The sequence below is a fragment of the Sus scrofa genome, chromosome 7, assembly GCF_054392235.1.
Source record: "Sus scrofa isolate SSC_HxYL_T2T_F1_AM1 chromosome 7, Sscrofa_HxYL_maternal_Yorkshire_Landrace_v2.0, whole genome shotgun sequence".
Classification (NCBI taxonomy): domain Eukaryota; kingdom Metazoa; phylum Chordata; class Mammalia; order Artiodactyla; family Suidae; genus Sus; species Sus scrofa.
The window spans coordinates 19,666,936-19,680,579 of NC_139389.1; the positions used below are offsets into that span (position 1 = coordinate 19,666,936).

The 13,644-nt window shown below is 43.8% G+C and overlaps 2 protein-coding genes across 13 annotated transcripts in view; both read right to left on the bottom strand.

Annotated features, from left to right (window-relative positions):
- RIPOR2 (RHO family interacting cell polarization regulator 2) overlaps positions 1-13,644 on the bottom strand; it is a 228,096-nt gene that overhangs the window by 12,718 nt on the left and 201,734 nt on the right. For 10 of the 11 annotated variants that reach the window (XM_005665637.4, XM_013977485.3, XM_013977480.3 and 7 more), the window contains 5 exons: positions 8,048-8,183; positions 5,963-6,124; positions 4,582-4,740; positions 1,827-2,029; positions 265-348 (listed from right to left, as the gene is read on the bottom strand). In XM_005665637.4, coding sequence (XP_005665694.1) covers positions 265-348; positions 1,827-2,029; positions 4,582-4,740; positions 5,963-6,124; positions 8,048-8,183 — 744 coding nt within the window. Of the gene's footprint in view, positions 1-264; positions 349-1,826; positions 2,030-4,581; positions 4,741-5,962; positions 6,297-7,314; positions 8,184-13,644 lie in introns of all 11 variants that reach the window. The other variant, XR_014809760.1, reaches the window with a different exon arrangement.
- LOC102165396 (uncharacterized) lies at positions 9,282-10,589 on the bottom strand. Of its 2 annotated transcripts, none has more exons than XM_084967605.1 (2): positions 10,319-10,589; positions 9,282-10,024 (listed from the first exon to the last, which is right to left on the bottom strand). In XM_084967605.1, exons 1-2 carry the CDS (start codon positions 10,348-10,350, stop codon positions 9,388-9,390), a joined length of 669 nt encoding a protein of 222 aa, XP_084823731.1. In that variant the 5' UTR covers positions 10,351-10,589; the 3' UTR covers positions 9,282-9,387. The 2 variants fall into 2 exon arrangements, with proteins under 2 accessions (XP_084823731.1, XP_084823730.1); XM_084967604.1 differs by having other exon boundaries at positions 9,282-10,021; positions 10,316-10,589.

A 13,644-nucleotide genomic window follows, 5' to 3' on the forward strand; every position in this document is an offset into this window, starting at 1 on the left:
GGCTGTGGTATAGGCTGGCAGCTGTAGTATGGATTCGACCCCTAGCCTGGGAGCCTCCATATGCCACGGGTGCAGCCCTAAAAAGACAAAAAAGAAAAAAAGATAAAAGGGACTCACAAACTAATATACAGTGTAAAGGAGGGGGACATCCTGCTAAAGCAGGTTCTTCCAAATATGGAAAGAAAGCTGTTCTATGCACTTGGCTTTGTCTCAAAGCCAAAGTCTGCTCAAAGCTAACCCAGGGGCTCTGCGACTGGGTCTTACCTTCAGGCTTTTCAGTGCCAGGCAAGCTGCCTTCTGGAGCTGGAGGTCAGTCTTTGTTAGCACTTCACAGTAATAGAGCAAGGCCTGAAGGAGAGGGAAGGACATTGCAAAGACGGTTTGATTTGTTTGTAGTTTTAGACGTACATACCATTTTTGCTTTCTGAGATAAACTATAGTCAAAAGGAGACATTTTGCGCTACCTCAGAGCAGAAAAAAAATCTATTAAAATTCATGTTGATTAAAAGAGCTGTCTCTACTCAACTCACCTCTGGTTGGAGTCACATAATATCTAGCCTCTTCTGTCTTACTCTTTCAGTGGGGGTAAGGGTATTTGGCTCATAGAACAGCCTTTCGAGAGAATTCTGCTAAAAGACCAGAACTCTGTAGGAAAGAATAGTATGAAGTTCATGGTCTTGGACCAAAATGGCACTAGAATGGAATACCTTCTCAGGAACACAGCCCACCACACGCTGGCTTAGCTAATGCCTTAGAAAAGTTAAGCCAACGCTTCGCAGAGTTCAACGTTAGATCTCCCCAGGGACAAGGAGGGGCCAAGTTTGATTTTCTGGAGCTGAAGGTTGATGTGAGTTGGTTTTCAGAATGATTGCTCAAGTTGCAAAAGGCTCCCAGAGGACAGAGGCCCCTGCTTGCCTGCGCCCCAAAGTGCCTGAATTGCAGCTGCTTATTATACCTGGATGACTGTTGAGTTAAAGCCAAGGAGAGGTAAACTGCCTCTTCTCTAGCAATAGGAGTGATGGCTTTTAAATTAAAAATATTCTAGTTCTTTGACCCAGGAGTTGGATGACGTAACCCCAAACTATTCATGTATTTGTGTGCATGAACACACCTACATAGGGTCACCGTAATATTTTTCAGAGTTGGAAACTACATAAATGGCCATCAATAAAGAATAAAAAAAATAACAGGTTATTCACGTACTGAGATGCCATTAATCCATCAAATAGAATGTCGTAGATCAATATGTTCTGACACGGTAAGAAAATAATCATGAGACATTACATTAAAAATAATCAGGAGTTCTCATTGTGGCACAGTGGAAACAAATCCGACTAGGAACCATGAGGCTTCGGGTTCGATCCTTGACCTTGCTCAGTGGGTTAAGGATCCGGCTTTGCTGTGAGCTGTGGTGTAGGTCACAGACACGGCTCAGATCCTGAGTTGCTATGGCTGTGGTGTAGGCTGGCAGCTGTAGCTCCAATTTGACCCCTAGCCTGGGAACCTCCATATGCCGGGGGTGCAGTTCTAAAAAGCAAACAAACAAACAAAACAATTACATAACATATTCATGTGATCTCATTTAAGAAATAATAATTATGTTAGTACATACACAGGAAAAATCTGAAGGAATGTACACTAAGTTAGTAGTTTTCTCTGGAGGCTAGACTTACAGGTGCTTAACTTTTTATAGTTTAAATCATTTTACAGAGCATATATAACAGAAGAAAATTATTTTTAGAAAGGAATAAATGAGAAAATATTAATAGTAAATGGCATAAAATTAAACAAGCCTCTGGCTTGATGTCCATCATTCCATGCCCTACCTTTTCCCTGAAATGCTCGTTTCTGGAGGCTGCTGCCAAGTAAAGCATCACAGCCTCACTAACTCCACTGTCATCCCTGGTTAAGAGCAGAGCCAGAGTCCTGAGTATTTCCTGCTGGGCCGGAAGGCTGCTGGGTGCCAGGTCACGCATGGCCTGCAGCAGTTTCTCATCTCTTAGTGATTGCAGAGTCTGAACCATGGAAACTGGAGAGTGAGAAGAAAACAGGTCACCTTCTGGCAGTAAAGTAACATGCTCATTTAAAACATATGTGAATTGCAGCACTATTCACAGTACCCAAGACATGGAAACAACCCAAATGTCCATCAACAGATGACTGGATTAGGAAGATGAGGTATATATACACAATGGAATACTACTCAGCCATAAAAAAGAACAAACTAATGCCATTTGCAGCAACATGGATGGAACTAGACAATCTCATACCAAGTGAAGTCAGTCAGAAAGAGAAAGGCAAATACCATATAATATCACTTATATCTGGAATCGAATATATGCACAAATGAACCTTTTCACAGAAAAGAAAATCATGGACTTAGAGAATAGACTTGTGGTTGCCAAGGGGGAAGGGAAGGGAGTGGGGTGGATTAGGAGCTTGGGGTTCATAGATGCAAACCATTGCCTTTGGAATGGATTAGCAATGAGATCCTGCTGTGTAGCACGGGGAACTATGTCTAATCCCTTATGATGGAGCATGACAATGTATGTAAAAAAGAATGTATACAGGTATATGTAACTGGGTCACCATGCTGCACGATAGGAAAAAAAATGTATGGGGGAAATAACAATTTAAAAAAAAAGACATTAGAAAGTAAAACACTGGCTTATAAATATATATATAACATTTATATATATATGTGAGACTCGGGAGTTCCCTTTGTGGCTCAGCAGTTAATGAACCTGACGAGGATCCAGGAGGATGAGGGTTTGATCCCTGGCCTCACCCAGTGGGTTGGGGATCCGGTGTTGCCTATATATATATATATATATATATATAATATATATACACACACACACACGCATATATAAGTGAGACTCAAGAATATACACAATAATAGACGCAAGGATATATGAAAAATTAAGCATGTGAGAAAGGTGATGTTTTCCAACTAGTGAGAAAAGGCCAGGTTATTCCAATAACTATATTAAGGCAAACGGCCAATCACATGAGAAAAAAGTGAAGGAGGATTTCCACCTCATAACGGCTGTTAATTAGAGATGAATTAAATAGATGTAAAAATAATAGGGAAGAAAACACAAGTAAACACTTTTTTACAGTGTTCCTTATAGAGCAAACTCCATTGCCCCCTGTCTTTCAGTCACATCTGCCTGGCAAAATCCTGACCCTGAGTGACCCCCGACTTGACCTTCTCTCTGTCTGCACTCAGGCAACTGACCCTGATGGAAAAATCCAGTTGGTTGGAATATGAGGACAATACAGTAAAAAAATAGGATTCTGAGTCCCATCTGGACACATTGACCATGTTTCATGCACTCTAATCCCTAACTAGACATCCAGCATGGGCATCCATTAGCCACAAAAACATTAGAATAAGAGTGTATCTGGGAGTGTATCTGGGGAGTGTATCTGCCATGGCATGGGTTCCAGCTATGGCTCAGATTCAATCCTTGGCTAGGGAACTTCCATATGCTGTGGGTGCGGCCAAAAAAGGAAAAAAAAAAAGGGGAGGGTGTGTCTGGTCAGTACAGATGGGAAAATACAACCTACAACATTAAACCTAAAATTCACATTCTATTGATAGAGTCACATCTTCTACATGTAAATGACCACAATTTTTTTTGCTTTAATTTCCTATGTCTCCTGTTGTGGATGTTCTGCTAACTCCATATAAATAAATACCCAAGTCTTGAGATAGTATTATGTATAACAGCTAAACAAATAATAGAAAACCATCTAAACATTCAACAATAATCAAACACATTGGTATGCATCCAAATGCAGAGACATTATAAAACTAAGAAAATGTTTCAAAGAATTAATAACATGGGATATATTGTCAAGTTAAAAAAACAGGATAATTATCCCTGGCTCACTGCCGAGGGGCTTACTAATGTTAAAAGTCCAGAAGCAGAATTCCCGTCACGGCTCATCAGAAACGAATCCAACTAGGAACCATGAGGTTGCAGGTTCTATCTCTGGCCTCACTCAGTGGGTTAAGGATCCGGTGTTGCTGTGAGCTGTGGTGTAGGCCCTTGGCTGTAGCTCCGATTCAACCCCTAGCCTGGAAGCCTCCATGTGCCATGGGTGCGGCTCTATAAACCCCCCCCCAAAAACAAACAAACAAGTCCAGAAACCATTTAAAAGGCAATCTTAGTGGGGGGAAATCGTAGGATTTTGAAATGAACATATACACACTACTGTATATAAAGTAGTTAAGTAACAAAGACCTACTGTAGAGCACAGGGAACGCTACTCAACACTCTGTAAAAACCTATTTGGGAAAAGAATCTGAAAAAGAATGGGTATATGTATAGCTGAATCACTTTGCTGGACACCTGAAACTGACCTGGCATTATAAATCAACTATACTCCAAAATAAAAATTAAATTTAAAAAATAAAAAATAAAAAAAGAAACACACACACACCAAGAGTAAATCTTAGGGCAGCTCTTGACTTGGGGAAAAAAATGACCATCACTAGAAAGTATGACTAGAAAGAGCAGTGATCACTCCAAACTGAGTTTCCACACAATGTGACCGAAGAACCTGTCCCACCTTGCTTGGCCAGCTGGTTCAAGTAACTCTCCAGGTCACTCACGCCGTGGCTGGTAAAGTAACTGTAATACTGGAAAACAGTGATGACTTCGGAGGAGAGGCTGGAGGTAAGCAGGGGTTCAGCCCGGTCCAGGATTTGGGACACCAGGGTTCGAAACACTATTTGGAAGGGGAAGATAGGAAGCAGCTTTTAAGAAACATGATCAATCATTCATTCATTCCCTCATTTATCTGTCTTTCTACCCTGGTACATAGGAGTGAAGTCTGCAAAGTGAAATCAGTGTTCAGACAGGTGATTTCTGCACATCTGTACACCTGTGTCACTGTCACCTGGATCAAGATACAGAGCTCTGCTAGGACCCCAGAAGGTTTTCTTGTACCCTTTCCTGGTCTATAGCCACCCAGAGGTAACTAATAAACTAATAATAAGACTTCTATCAATGTATTAGCTTCTTCTTCTTTTTTTTTTTTAGGGCTGTACCTGCAGCATATGGAAGTTTCCAGGTCAGGGGTTGAATCAGAGCTGCAGCTACTGGCCTACACCACAGCCATAGCAACGTGCTATCTGAGCTGTGTCTGTGACCTAAACCAGAGCTCACGGCAATGCCGGATCCTTAACCCACTAATTGAGGACAGGGATTGAACCTGTATCCTCATGGATACTAGGCGGGTTAGTTACCGATGAGCCATAATGGGAACTCCCTCAGTGTATCAGTTTTATCTGTTCTTGAATTTCATACAAATGGAATTATACTAGTATACACTTTTTGGCATCCAGTTCCTTTTACTCAACAAAATATATGTTAGATTCATCCAAATTATTGCTTGTAGCAGTAATTTATTCAAAAAACTGCTGTGTAATACCCTATTACATGACTCTATTACAATTTATCATTTCTCTTGTTGATGGGCATTTGAGTTGTTTGCAATTTTTGGCCCTTGTGAATAAAACTGCTATGAACTTTCTTACATATGTCCTTTTTAAAATGAGCACAAGCATGTATTTCTCTCGACACATTTACGAGGGGAACTGCTGGATCATAGGGTGGGAGTACACATATTAAGTTTTCAGAGAAACCGCCAGTTTTGCCAAAGTGTTTACACCATCTGACACTCCTCTATTGGTGACATTTTTATGAAAAAATGATAACATGCTTCCATACCAATAAAAACATAGAGTGCTTTTCAAAGTCACTGCTGATACTCTGAAAACGTTCAGCATCTTTCTTGCCTTCAGTTTTACTGACTGGATGATGTTTTCTCTGGAGGGGAAGCCTTTTCTCAAGGCTAGCTGCAGGGCACGTGGCAAGGGAACCCCACCAGCACCCACTCTCAAACCCTATGACGACCGAAGTGCTCCCTTGCCCCTGCAGTCCTGTACCTGGGTCTGCGAGTCCTGGATAGTCTCTGTTGACAGTTCTGGCAAAGCTGGCCTCCAGTTGCTTAATCACTCTGTCGGCTGAACTGTGGTAGACCCCAATCGGGCTGCAGCACTTGGTCCAGAAGGACAGCAAAGGCAGCTTTTTGTGAAATTCTGGTATGGCTGGAAAAGAAGAACAACCCCCACCATCCCACGACACACGTTTTGAAAGAAATAGATGAAGAGACAGACCTGGGTGGAGATGGGGCCAGAATCACCAGATCACCAGAGGTCTTTTTTTTTTTTTTTTTTTGTCTTCTTAGGGCCACACCTGTGGCATATGGAGGTTCCCAGGCTAAAGGTCGAATTGGAGCTGTAGCCGTTGGCCTATGCCACAGCCACAGCCACCCACGGGGGATCCGAGCCACATCTGCGACCTATACCACAGCTCACAGCAATGCCGGATTCTTTTTTTTTTTTTTTTTTTGTCTTTTTAGGGCTACACCCACGGCACATGGAGGTTCCCAGGCTGTGGTCCAATCAGAGCTGCAGTTGCCAGCCTAGCCACAGTCACAGCAACGCCAGATCCCAGTCGTGTTTGCAACCTACACCACAGCTCACAGAAACGCTGGATCCTTAACCCACTGAGAAGGCCAGGGATTGAACCCGTGTCCTCAGGGATACTAGTCGGGTTCCTTAACCACTGAGCCACGACGGGAACTCCAAGACTGTTTTTTAATTGGAACGACAGGATTCCTCTGGGGTTGGCAAGTGGTCCAGAGGGCAAAGAGGTTGAGATGAGGAATTCATCCAGCTTGGGCAGCAAAGAAAAAGCATAAAAGCAAAGCTGTTTGCTTTAGGTGATAGAAAACAGCAGCTTTACCCTTGGGAGGAGTTCAATTACCTCCTCTCCTGAAACTTAACAGCACAGGAATGTACAGGATCAGAGAACCAACCCTTAGGAGCTTTTTCTGCAGAGAGTAGAACAAAGCCATGGGTGATCAAAGGAGTTTTTTTTATTCTGCCCAGGTGGTTCTAAGACTGAAATGACTGCAGAGCCATGTGCTACAGTCAGCATTGCGCTTGTGTGGTTGTGATCATGCCGAGCGGTTTGGGGGATGGGAGTGTACTGCCCCTTCCCCCCGCCTCCTCGCAGAGACCTGCCAAGGCCGCCTGCTCCTGGGAGCACCGGAAGCAGGAAGCAGAAATGTATAGAGAGAACCTACAGGGAGTTTGATGTTTAATCAGAGATAACTCAGAAGATCCTAGTTTTCCACGATTTCCACCATCTGATGTGAAAAAAGACACAAATTCCTGTTTTTGTTGTTGTTGTTTTTTAGGGCTGCACCCGCAGCATATGGAGATTCCCAGGCTAGGGGTCTAATCGGAGCTGCAGCCACTGACCTGCATCTCAGCCACAACACAGGATCCGAGCCGCATCTGCGACCTACATCACAGCTCATGGCAACTTAATCCTTAACCCAACGAACAAGGCCAGGAATGGAACCCGAGTCCTAGTGGATACTAGTCAGGTTCGTTACTGCTGAGCCATGATGGGAACTCCACAAATTCCTATTTTTAGGAAAGAGCCCTGTAGTCAGATCACACATACTCAAAGGCATCTTGCCTGTGTCAAGTTCTCCACACAAGACCCTCTGAACCAGGAACTCTCCTGAGTTCAGAGGGTCTTGTGTGGCTCCTTTCCCAGTAAGGTTTGGGAGCCTCTGACCATCAACCACTAAGGGAACTGGGTCAGTGACCTCCACAGCCCAAGAATGGTCCTGGTCATGTGTCCCCATGTGGAACCACACCAGCAGAAAAAGTGTGCAACTCTGCCTGGGAGGTAGATGGGGGGTCCTGTGTATACACTAGAGCCTGCCTTTTGGAGGTGGAGACCCCGATAGAAAAAGCTGGGTGTCTGCTGGTTTGACTCCGAAGGCTGGAGTGTGAACGAGACGGCACTTGTGCTGAGACATTCCTCTATCCCAGGGCCTGAGAACGCTTTCCTGCTGCCCTAACAACACAATAGTAAGAGATGCAGGAAAGAAGCAGGTTGGTGGCTGTGGTGTTTCCAAGGACAGCGGTGTCATCTGCAGGTGCTCTTACCTTCGATGACAGAGCTGATGTTCCCTATGTTCTCATCACTGACGGCCGAGAGTTTCTCCACCACTTGTATTTGCCTGGAAAGCTTCTCCAAGAGGTTTCTGGCCACAAAGGGGATTTTGCTTGAGAAAACGATTTGCTGATAAAACAAACAAAACCACTGTGTCAATTACATTGTTGTCAATGGGGCTTTCCCCACCCAACCTCATCCTCCTGAATGAAGTGGGGGTGTCGCATAAACTCAGAGGTGTTTCTGTTCCGTTTGATAACATTCCGCATTCCACGCCGGTTACAACATCTGATGAAACCAGACGTGTTTTTGTTGCTTTCAACTTTTTTATGCCTATGTAAATTCCCGAAATTTTCTCACTAGTTTAGCTACAAGATAATTATAAAGCTGCCTTTCTTCTATGCACTGTCAGTCTATAAATCCTCTTTGAAACCGGAAGGGCATATTTAGGCTGCCCATTGGTGTGGAAGCAGAAAAAAGATTTATTTTATGAGTGTAGAGATTTTTCACAGCATGGATTTATTTCCTTGTTTTTCAAGCCAAAAATTAAGAGCCTGTTGTAGAATAGTCATAATTACAATCAAAGCTATCTCATCATAGTTTCCTTTTTTTGAATTTTGAGTTTTTTTCATTTGAAGGTAAATCTTAATGCTATTAAATTCATAAATATGCTAATTTAAATACCCAATTCTATTACCTAAAACACACAAATATCTATTCTCTCCACATGTCAGAGCCCACTCATTTCCTGGTTTGGAAATGGGGAGAATAGATTCCCCGCAAACTGCAAGTCAGCTGGTGTTTCTTTACAGTTAACTTTAGGAAAATTCATACAAAATAGTAATTAACAATGATCTTCTTGTTAACTCACAAGGAAACACCTTCAAAACTGCATTTCGTTAGAGTTTCTGTACTAAAATGTAGAAAAACTGAACTACACAAATATTGAAAAGTTAAAAATTCCTTAATTTTTCATTGCTGGTACCACTACCACAATTTACAGGGCAATATACCTGATGGAATGAAAAGAAAAAGACGAAGCTACAACAGATAAAAGACCTCAGGAACGTACATTTAATTGACACTACATTGCATTAATCAATAGCTGCACTTTTTGCAAACTGTAGCTTTGACAGTCCTGACCAAGAAGCGTTTCCTGTTTAAGCTGCCGTCACTTTTCTGACCATGGATCATCGTTCCTTTGTGGCCGATTTTTACAGTTCCTCTAATGCATTTGCGACGACTCTTTCAAAGTAACCTGCAGCTTTCTTGACAACTCCTCTCTCCTCTGGCTCTCTCCTGCTAAGAACTGTAACCCTTTTCTGCTGAGTTTTTAGAACCATCTGCTACCATATCCACCACTTCCACCACCTGTTCCATAACCACCACCATAGGGACTGCCAGAGCTTCTTCCACCAAAACTTCCCCCTTCCATGGGTCTATAATTTGATTGTTGTTGTCCACTATAATTTCCAAAATCATGATAGTTCCCACGGCCACCATAGTTGCCACCTCCAAAATTTCCTCCTTCCTCGTAACCATCATATCCTCCACCATCGCCACCATATCTCCCACCTTGGTTTCCATATCCTGGTCCACCACCACCATAGCCTCCTCTACTACCATAACCAGGACCACCACCATAGTTGCCACCATCACCTCCAAATCCATCATATCCACCATCACCTCCTCCATAACTACCCCTGCTGCCACCACCTCCACCACCATAACCTCCTCTTCCACCAAAGTTTCCACTACGGCCAAAGTTGCCTTTATCACCTCCAAAGTTTCCTCCACGACCCACAAAGTTGCCAGATCCTCCTCCATGACCTCTCTGTGATCCGGCAGATTGCATTTCTTGTTTAGAACGGGCCTTTTTCACTTCACAATTATGCCCATTTATAGTGTGGTATTTCTGAACGACAATTTTATCAACTGTATCATGATTGTCAAAAGTTACAAAACCGGAGTTCCCATCGTGGCGCAGTGGTTAACGAATCCGACTAGGAACCATGAGGTTGCGGGTTCGGTCCCTGCCCTTGCTCAGCGGGTTAACGATCCGGCGTTGCCGTGAGCTGTGGTGTAGGTTGCAGACGCGGCTCGGATCCCGCGTTGCTGTGGCTCTGGCATAGGCTGGCAGCTACAGCTCCGATTAGACCCCTAGCCTGGGAACCTCCATATGCTGCGGAAGCGGCCCAAGAAATAGCAACAGCAACAACAAAAGACAAAAGACCAAAAAAAAAAAAAAAGTTACAAAACCAAATCCTCTCCTTTTCCCACTCTGCCTGTCTTCCATAACTTCTATGGTTTCAATTTTGCCATACTTTTCAAAGCAGTCTCTCAAATTGTATTTTTCTGTATCTTCTTTAATACCACCAACAAAGATTTTCTTCACTGTTGATGGGCACCGGGCTTTACAGAATCCTGTCTAGAAACAGCTCTCTTGGTTCCACTATATGCCCATCAGCCTGTGTGGTCGAGCACACATTGCTGTAGCCACCTCTTCAACACAAGAGTAAGTCACAAAACCAAATCCCCTGGAACGTTTTGTTTGGGGGTCTTTCATCCACCACCCAATCTGTAAGTGTGCCCCATTTCTCAAAATGCTCTCTTAAACTATCATCTGTAGTTTCAAAGCTCAGGCCACCAAAAAACTGTTTTCTCAATTGCTCTGGTTCCCTCCTCCCCCGGCGGCAGCAGTGACAGCCAGAATCCAGCTGGGGGCGACGAGGCATCAGTTTTACCTCTATTTTGAGACCAGACTCATCTCTTCCAAGTTGAGTTCCTCATCATAGTTAACGAGTGCTAATTACGTTAATAAGTGGGTCTGAGACTTAATATGTGTATCAGCTCAAGGTATTGTGCCAACCCACCCAACGAGGTGGGCATTATGGATTTTCCATTTTACTGATGAGGAAACTGAGACACAGAGAGGTTAAAGTAATCTGCCAAAGGGTACAAAATATCAAGTGATCTCACTTGCGTGCAGGTCACAAGAATAAAGATGGGTCTGAGCGGGGAAAGGACAGAAGTCAGTTGCTGCCTGAAAGTTCTAGTCCTTTCTGTGTCTCTGAGACAGCTGGCCCTGTCACACGGCAGGGCTGCAGGATGCAGACCTGTACCACCAGCCTGTGTGGTCTGAAGCATTTGGATGCTAGAGCAAAGAGAATTTTTCGAATTCAAAAGTCAAGTGCAGCAACTATGTACTAATGCCTTTCATGTAAATAAACACAGTAGAATAGATCTGCTTTATTTTAAACATGATCAGAGCTAGGATGATACTCTTGGAATGCCCATTTTTATGTCTTTGCAATTCTACACCAAATGAATAAGTCAACTTGCTGATTCAGGAGTGGGCATAAGTTAGAAATGAATCTTCTAACCCTTACTCTTTTATTCTGCATCTTTTTTGGGGGGGGGTTGTTTTCTTTTTAGGGGCACACCTGCGGCATATGGAAGTTGTGGGACTTCAAGGCCTCTCCAAGGAGATAAAACTCAAAGCCTCTGGCTGAGATAAAAATGACCAGACCCAGAGTTCCCATCGTGGCTCAGCAGAAATGAACCTGACTAGCACCCATGAGGATGCAGGTTTGATCCCTGGCCTTGCTCAGTGAGTTAAGGATCAAGCCTTGCCATGAGCTGTGGTATAGGTCACAGATGTGGCACAGATCCGGTGTTGATGCGGTTGTGGCATAGGCTGGAGGCTACAGCTTCTGATTCAACATTTAGCCTGGGAACCTCCATATGCAGGTGCAGCCCTAAAAAAAAGACACCCCCCCAAAAAAAAATTGAACAGACCCTTATTGCCCCTTCTCTCCCACTACAGTTATTACAGAGTTCTCAAGCCCTTCCTTTAACAAACTGGCCTACTCCTTCCTGCCCCTACTAGGAAAGTTATTTGGCCCATCCTCACCCTGCCCCTATCCAAACAGCAAGTGTATCCTAAGACCTCTCTTCTCTCCTTTTCTGGGCTGTAAAAACAGACTCAACCACATGCTCCAGGCTGGCTGTCCCTGATTATCAGGAAGTTGTCCCGCTGCGCTAGCAGCATCTTTTACATCAATAAATTCTTCTTTCTTTTCACCCCTCTACGCTGGAAAATTCTTTTTCCACCTGTAAGCATGGACCATGGCAGAAGTTCCCAGGTCAGGGGGTTGAATGGGAGCTGCAGCTGCCAGGCTAAGCCACAGCCACAGCAACTTGGGATCTGAGCCACATCTGGGACCTAGAGCTTATGGCAATGCCAGCTCCTTAACCCACTGAGTGAGGCCAGGGATCAAACCCACATCCTCACGGACAATATATTGGGTTCTTAACCTGCTGAGCCACAATGGGAACTCCTATTCCACATCTTTATATCAACCTGTTTTGTTTTTCTTTTCTTTTTTAAATTTTAAAGATCTAATCGGCTTTAATAAAATTTAATAAAACGATTCACTAATTGGGCAGCATCCCACCGACCACACAGAGAGGAACTCACTCCTCTTGTTTTTTTAGTGCTGATTTTCTTCACAGAAGAGCTGAAACATTGCATTGCCTAACAATGCAATGGCCTTATTCTAGGGAGAACTATTGCACTGACTAACTGCAGGCCAACTAGTCTTTGAGAAAAAACGCTTATCCTCTCATGGAAGAGAATTCTCTTACGTCTCACGAAACAAGACTTTAAAAGGTGAATGGGGAGTTTTCTCAGCAAAGTCTCAGGCTCACTGAGGACAAAGAGCTGTGAAAACCATCTTATTCCAATGCTTGGTGAATAGAGAAAAGCTTTAAGTCAACAACAACCCTTGCCCAATCGGGTAAAAAAATTGGGTAAAAAAAAATTGCATCTTCTGCCAGGTTGCTTGTCAGTGCCTGGCTTGTAAATTCAACACTCAATAGAAGAGCTATGTTGGGGTGTTGGCCAACCGAGCGAAAGAGTCTAATTGCCAACCAGTTCCTATGCAGCACGAGGTGGCTGAGGCTGCTCTGAGGTTCTCTATTCATGGAGGAGAAGCAGATTCTCTTCCACATCTCATCATAAATGTGTCCTTGAAGAAGCAACATTAGCCACCTCTGGCCTCCCTGGGGTCCTTCCTCCTCATCCTGCCTCTCTTCCCACTGGCCATGTGCTCTCTGTGTTGAGATTCCTCCCCTTTTGGCACGTTTCCTGCCTGGCCCATCTTCCTGAAACCATCACACACAGGCTTTCCTACAAGCCCAGGCAAACAGGGAGAAAAACAAGATTGGGAGGCTACAAGCCTCAGGGCAAGGAGGTAGCATTCAAGTAGACGCTTGGGGGAAAATGCTTTGTTCAAGACAGCTGACCCCTGCTGCAACAAAAGAACTGCAAAATAGTTGCTCCAAGGGGGCATCTTAAGAGGTAAAGAGCCTGAAATGAGAAGAAAAATACGCCCCCTGGTGTCCCAGAATGAAAGCGAACTGGTGAGGATTCTTCCTGGTTGCTAATAAGGACTTAAGATCTGGGAAACTGTGGTTCTATCCTCAGCATTTTCCTTTTATCTGTCCAGGTGGTGGCAAACCAACTCGAGTGACAAATTCATAGTCATATATGTACAGTAATACCGGCTTTCAAAGTCCAAATGTAAAC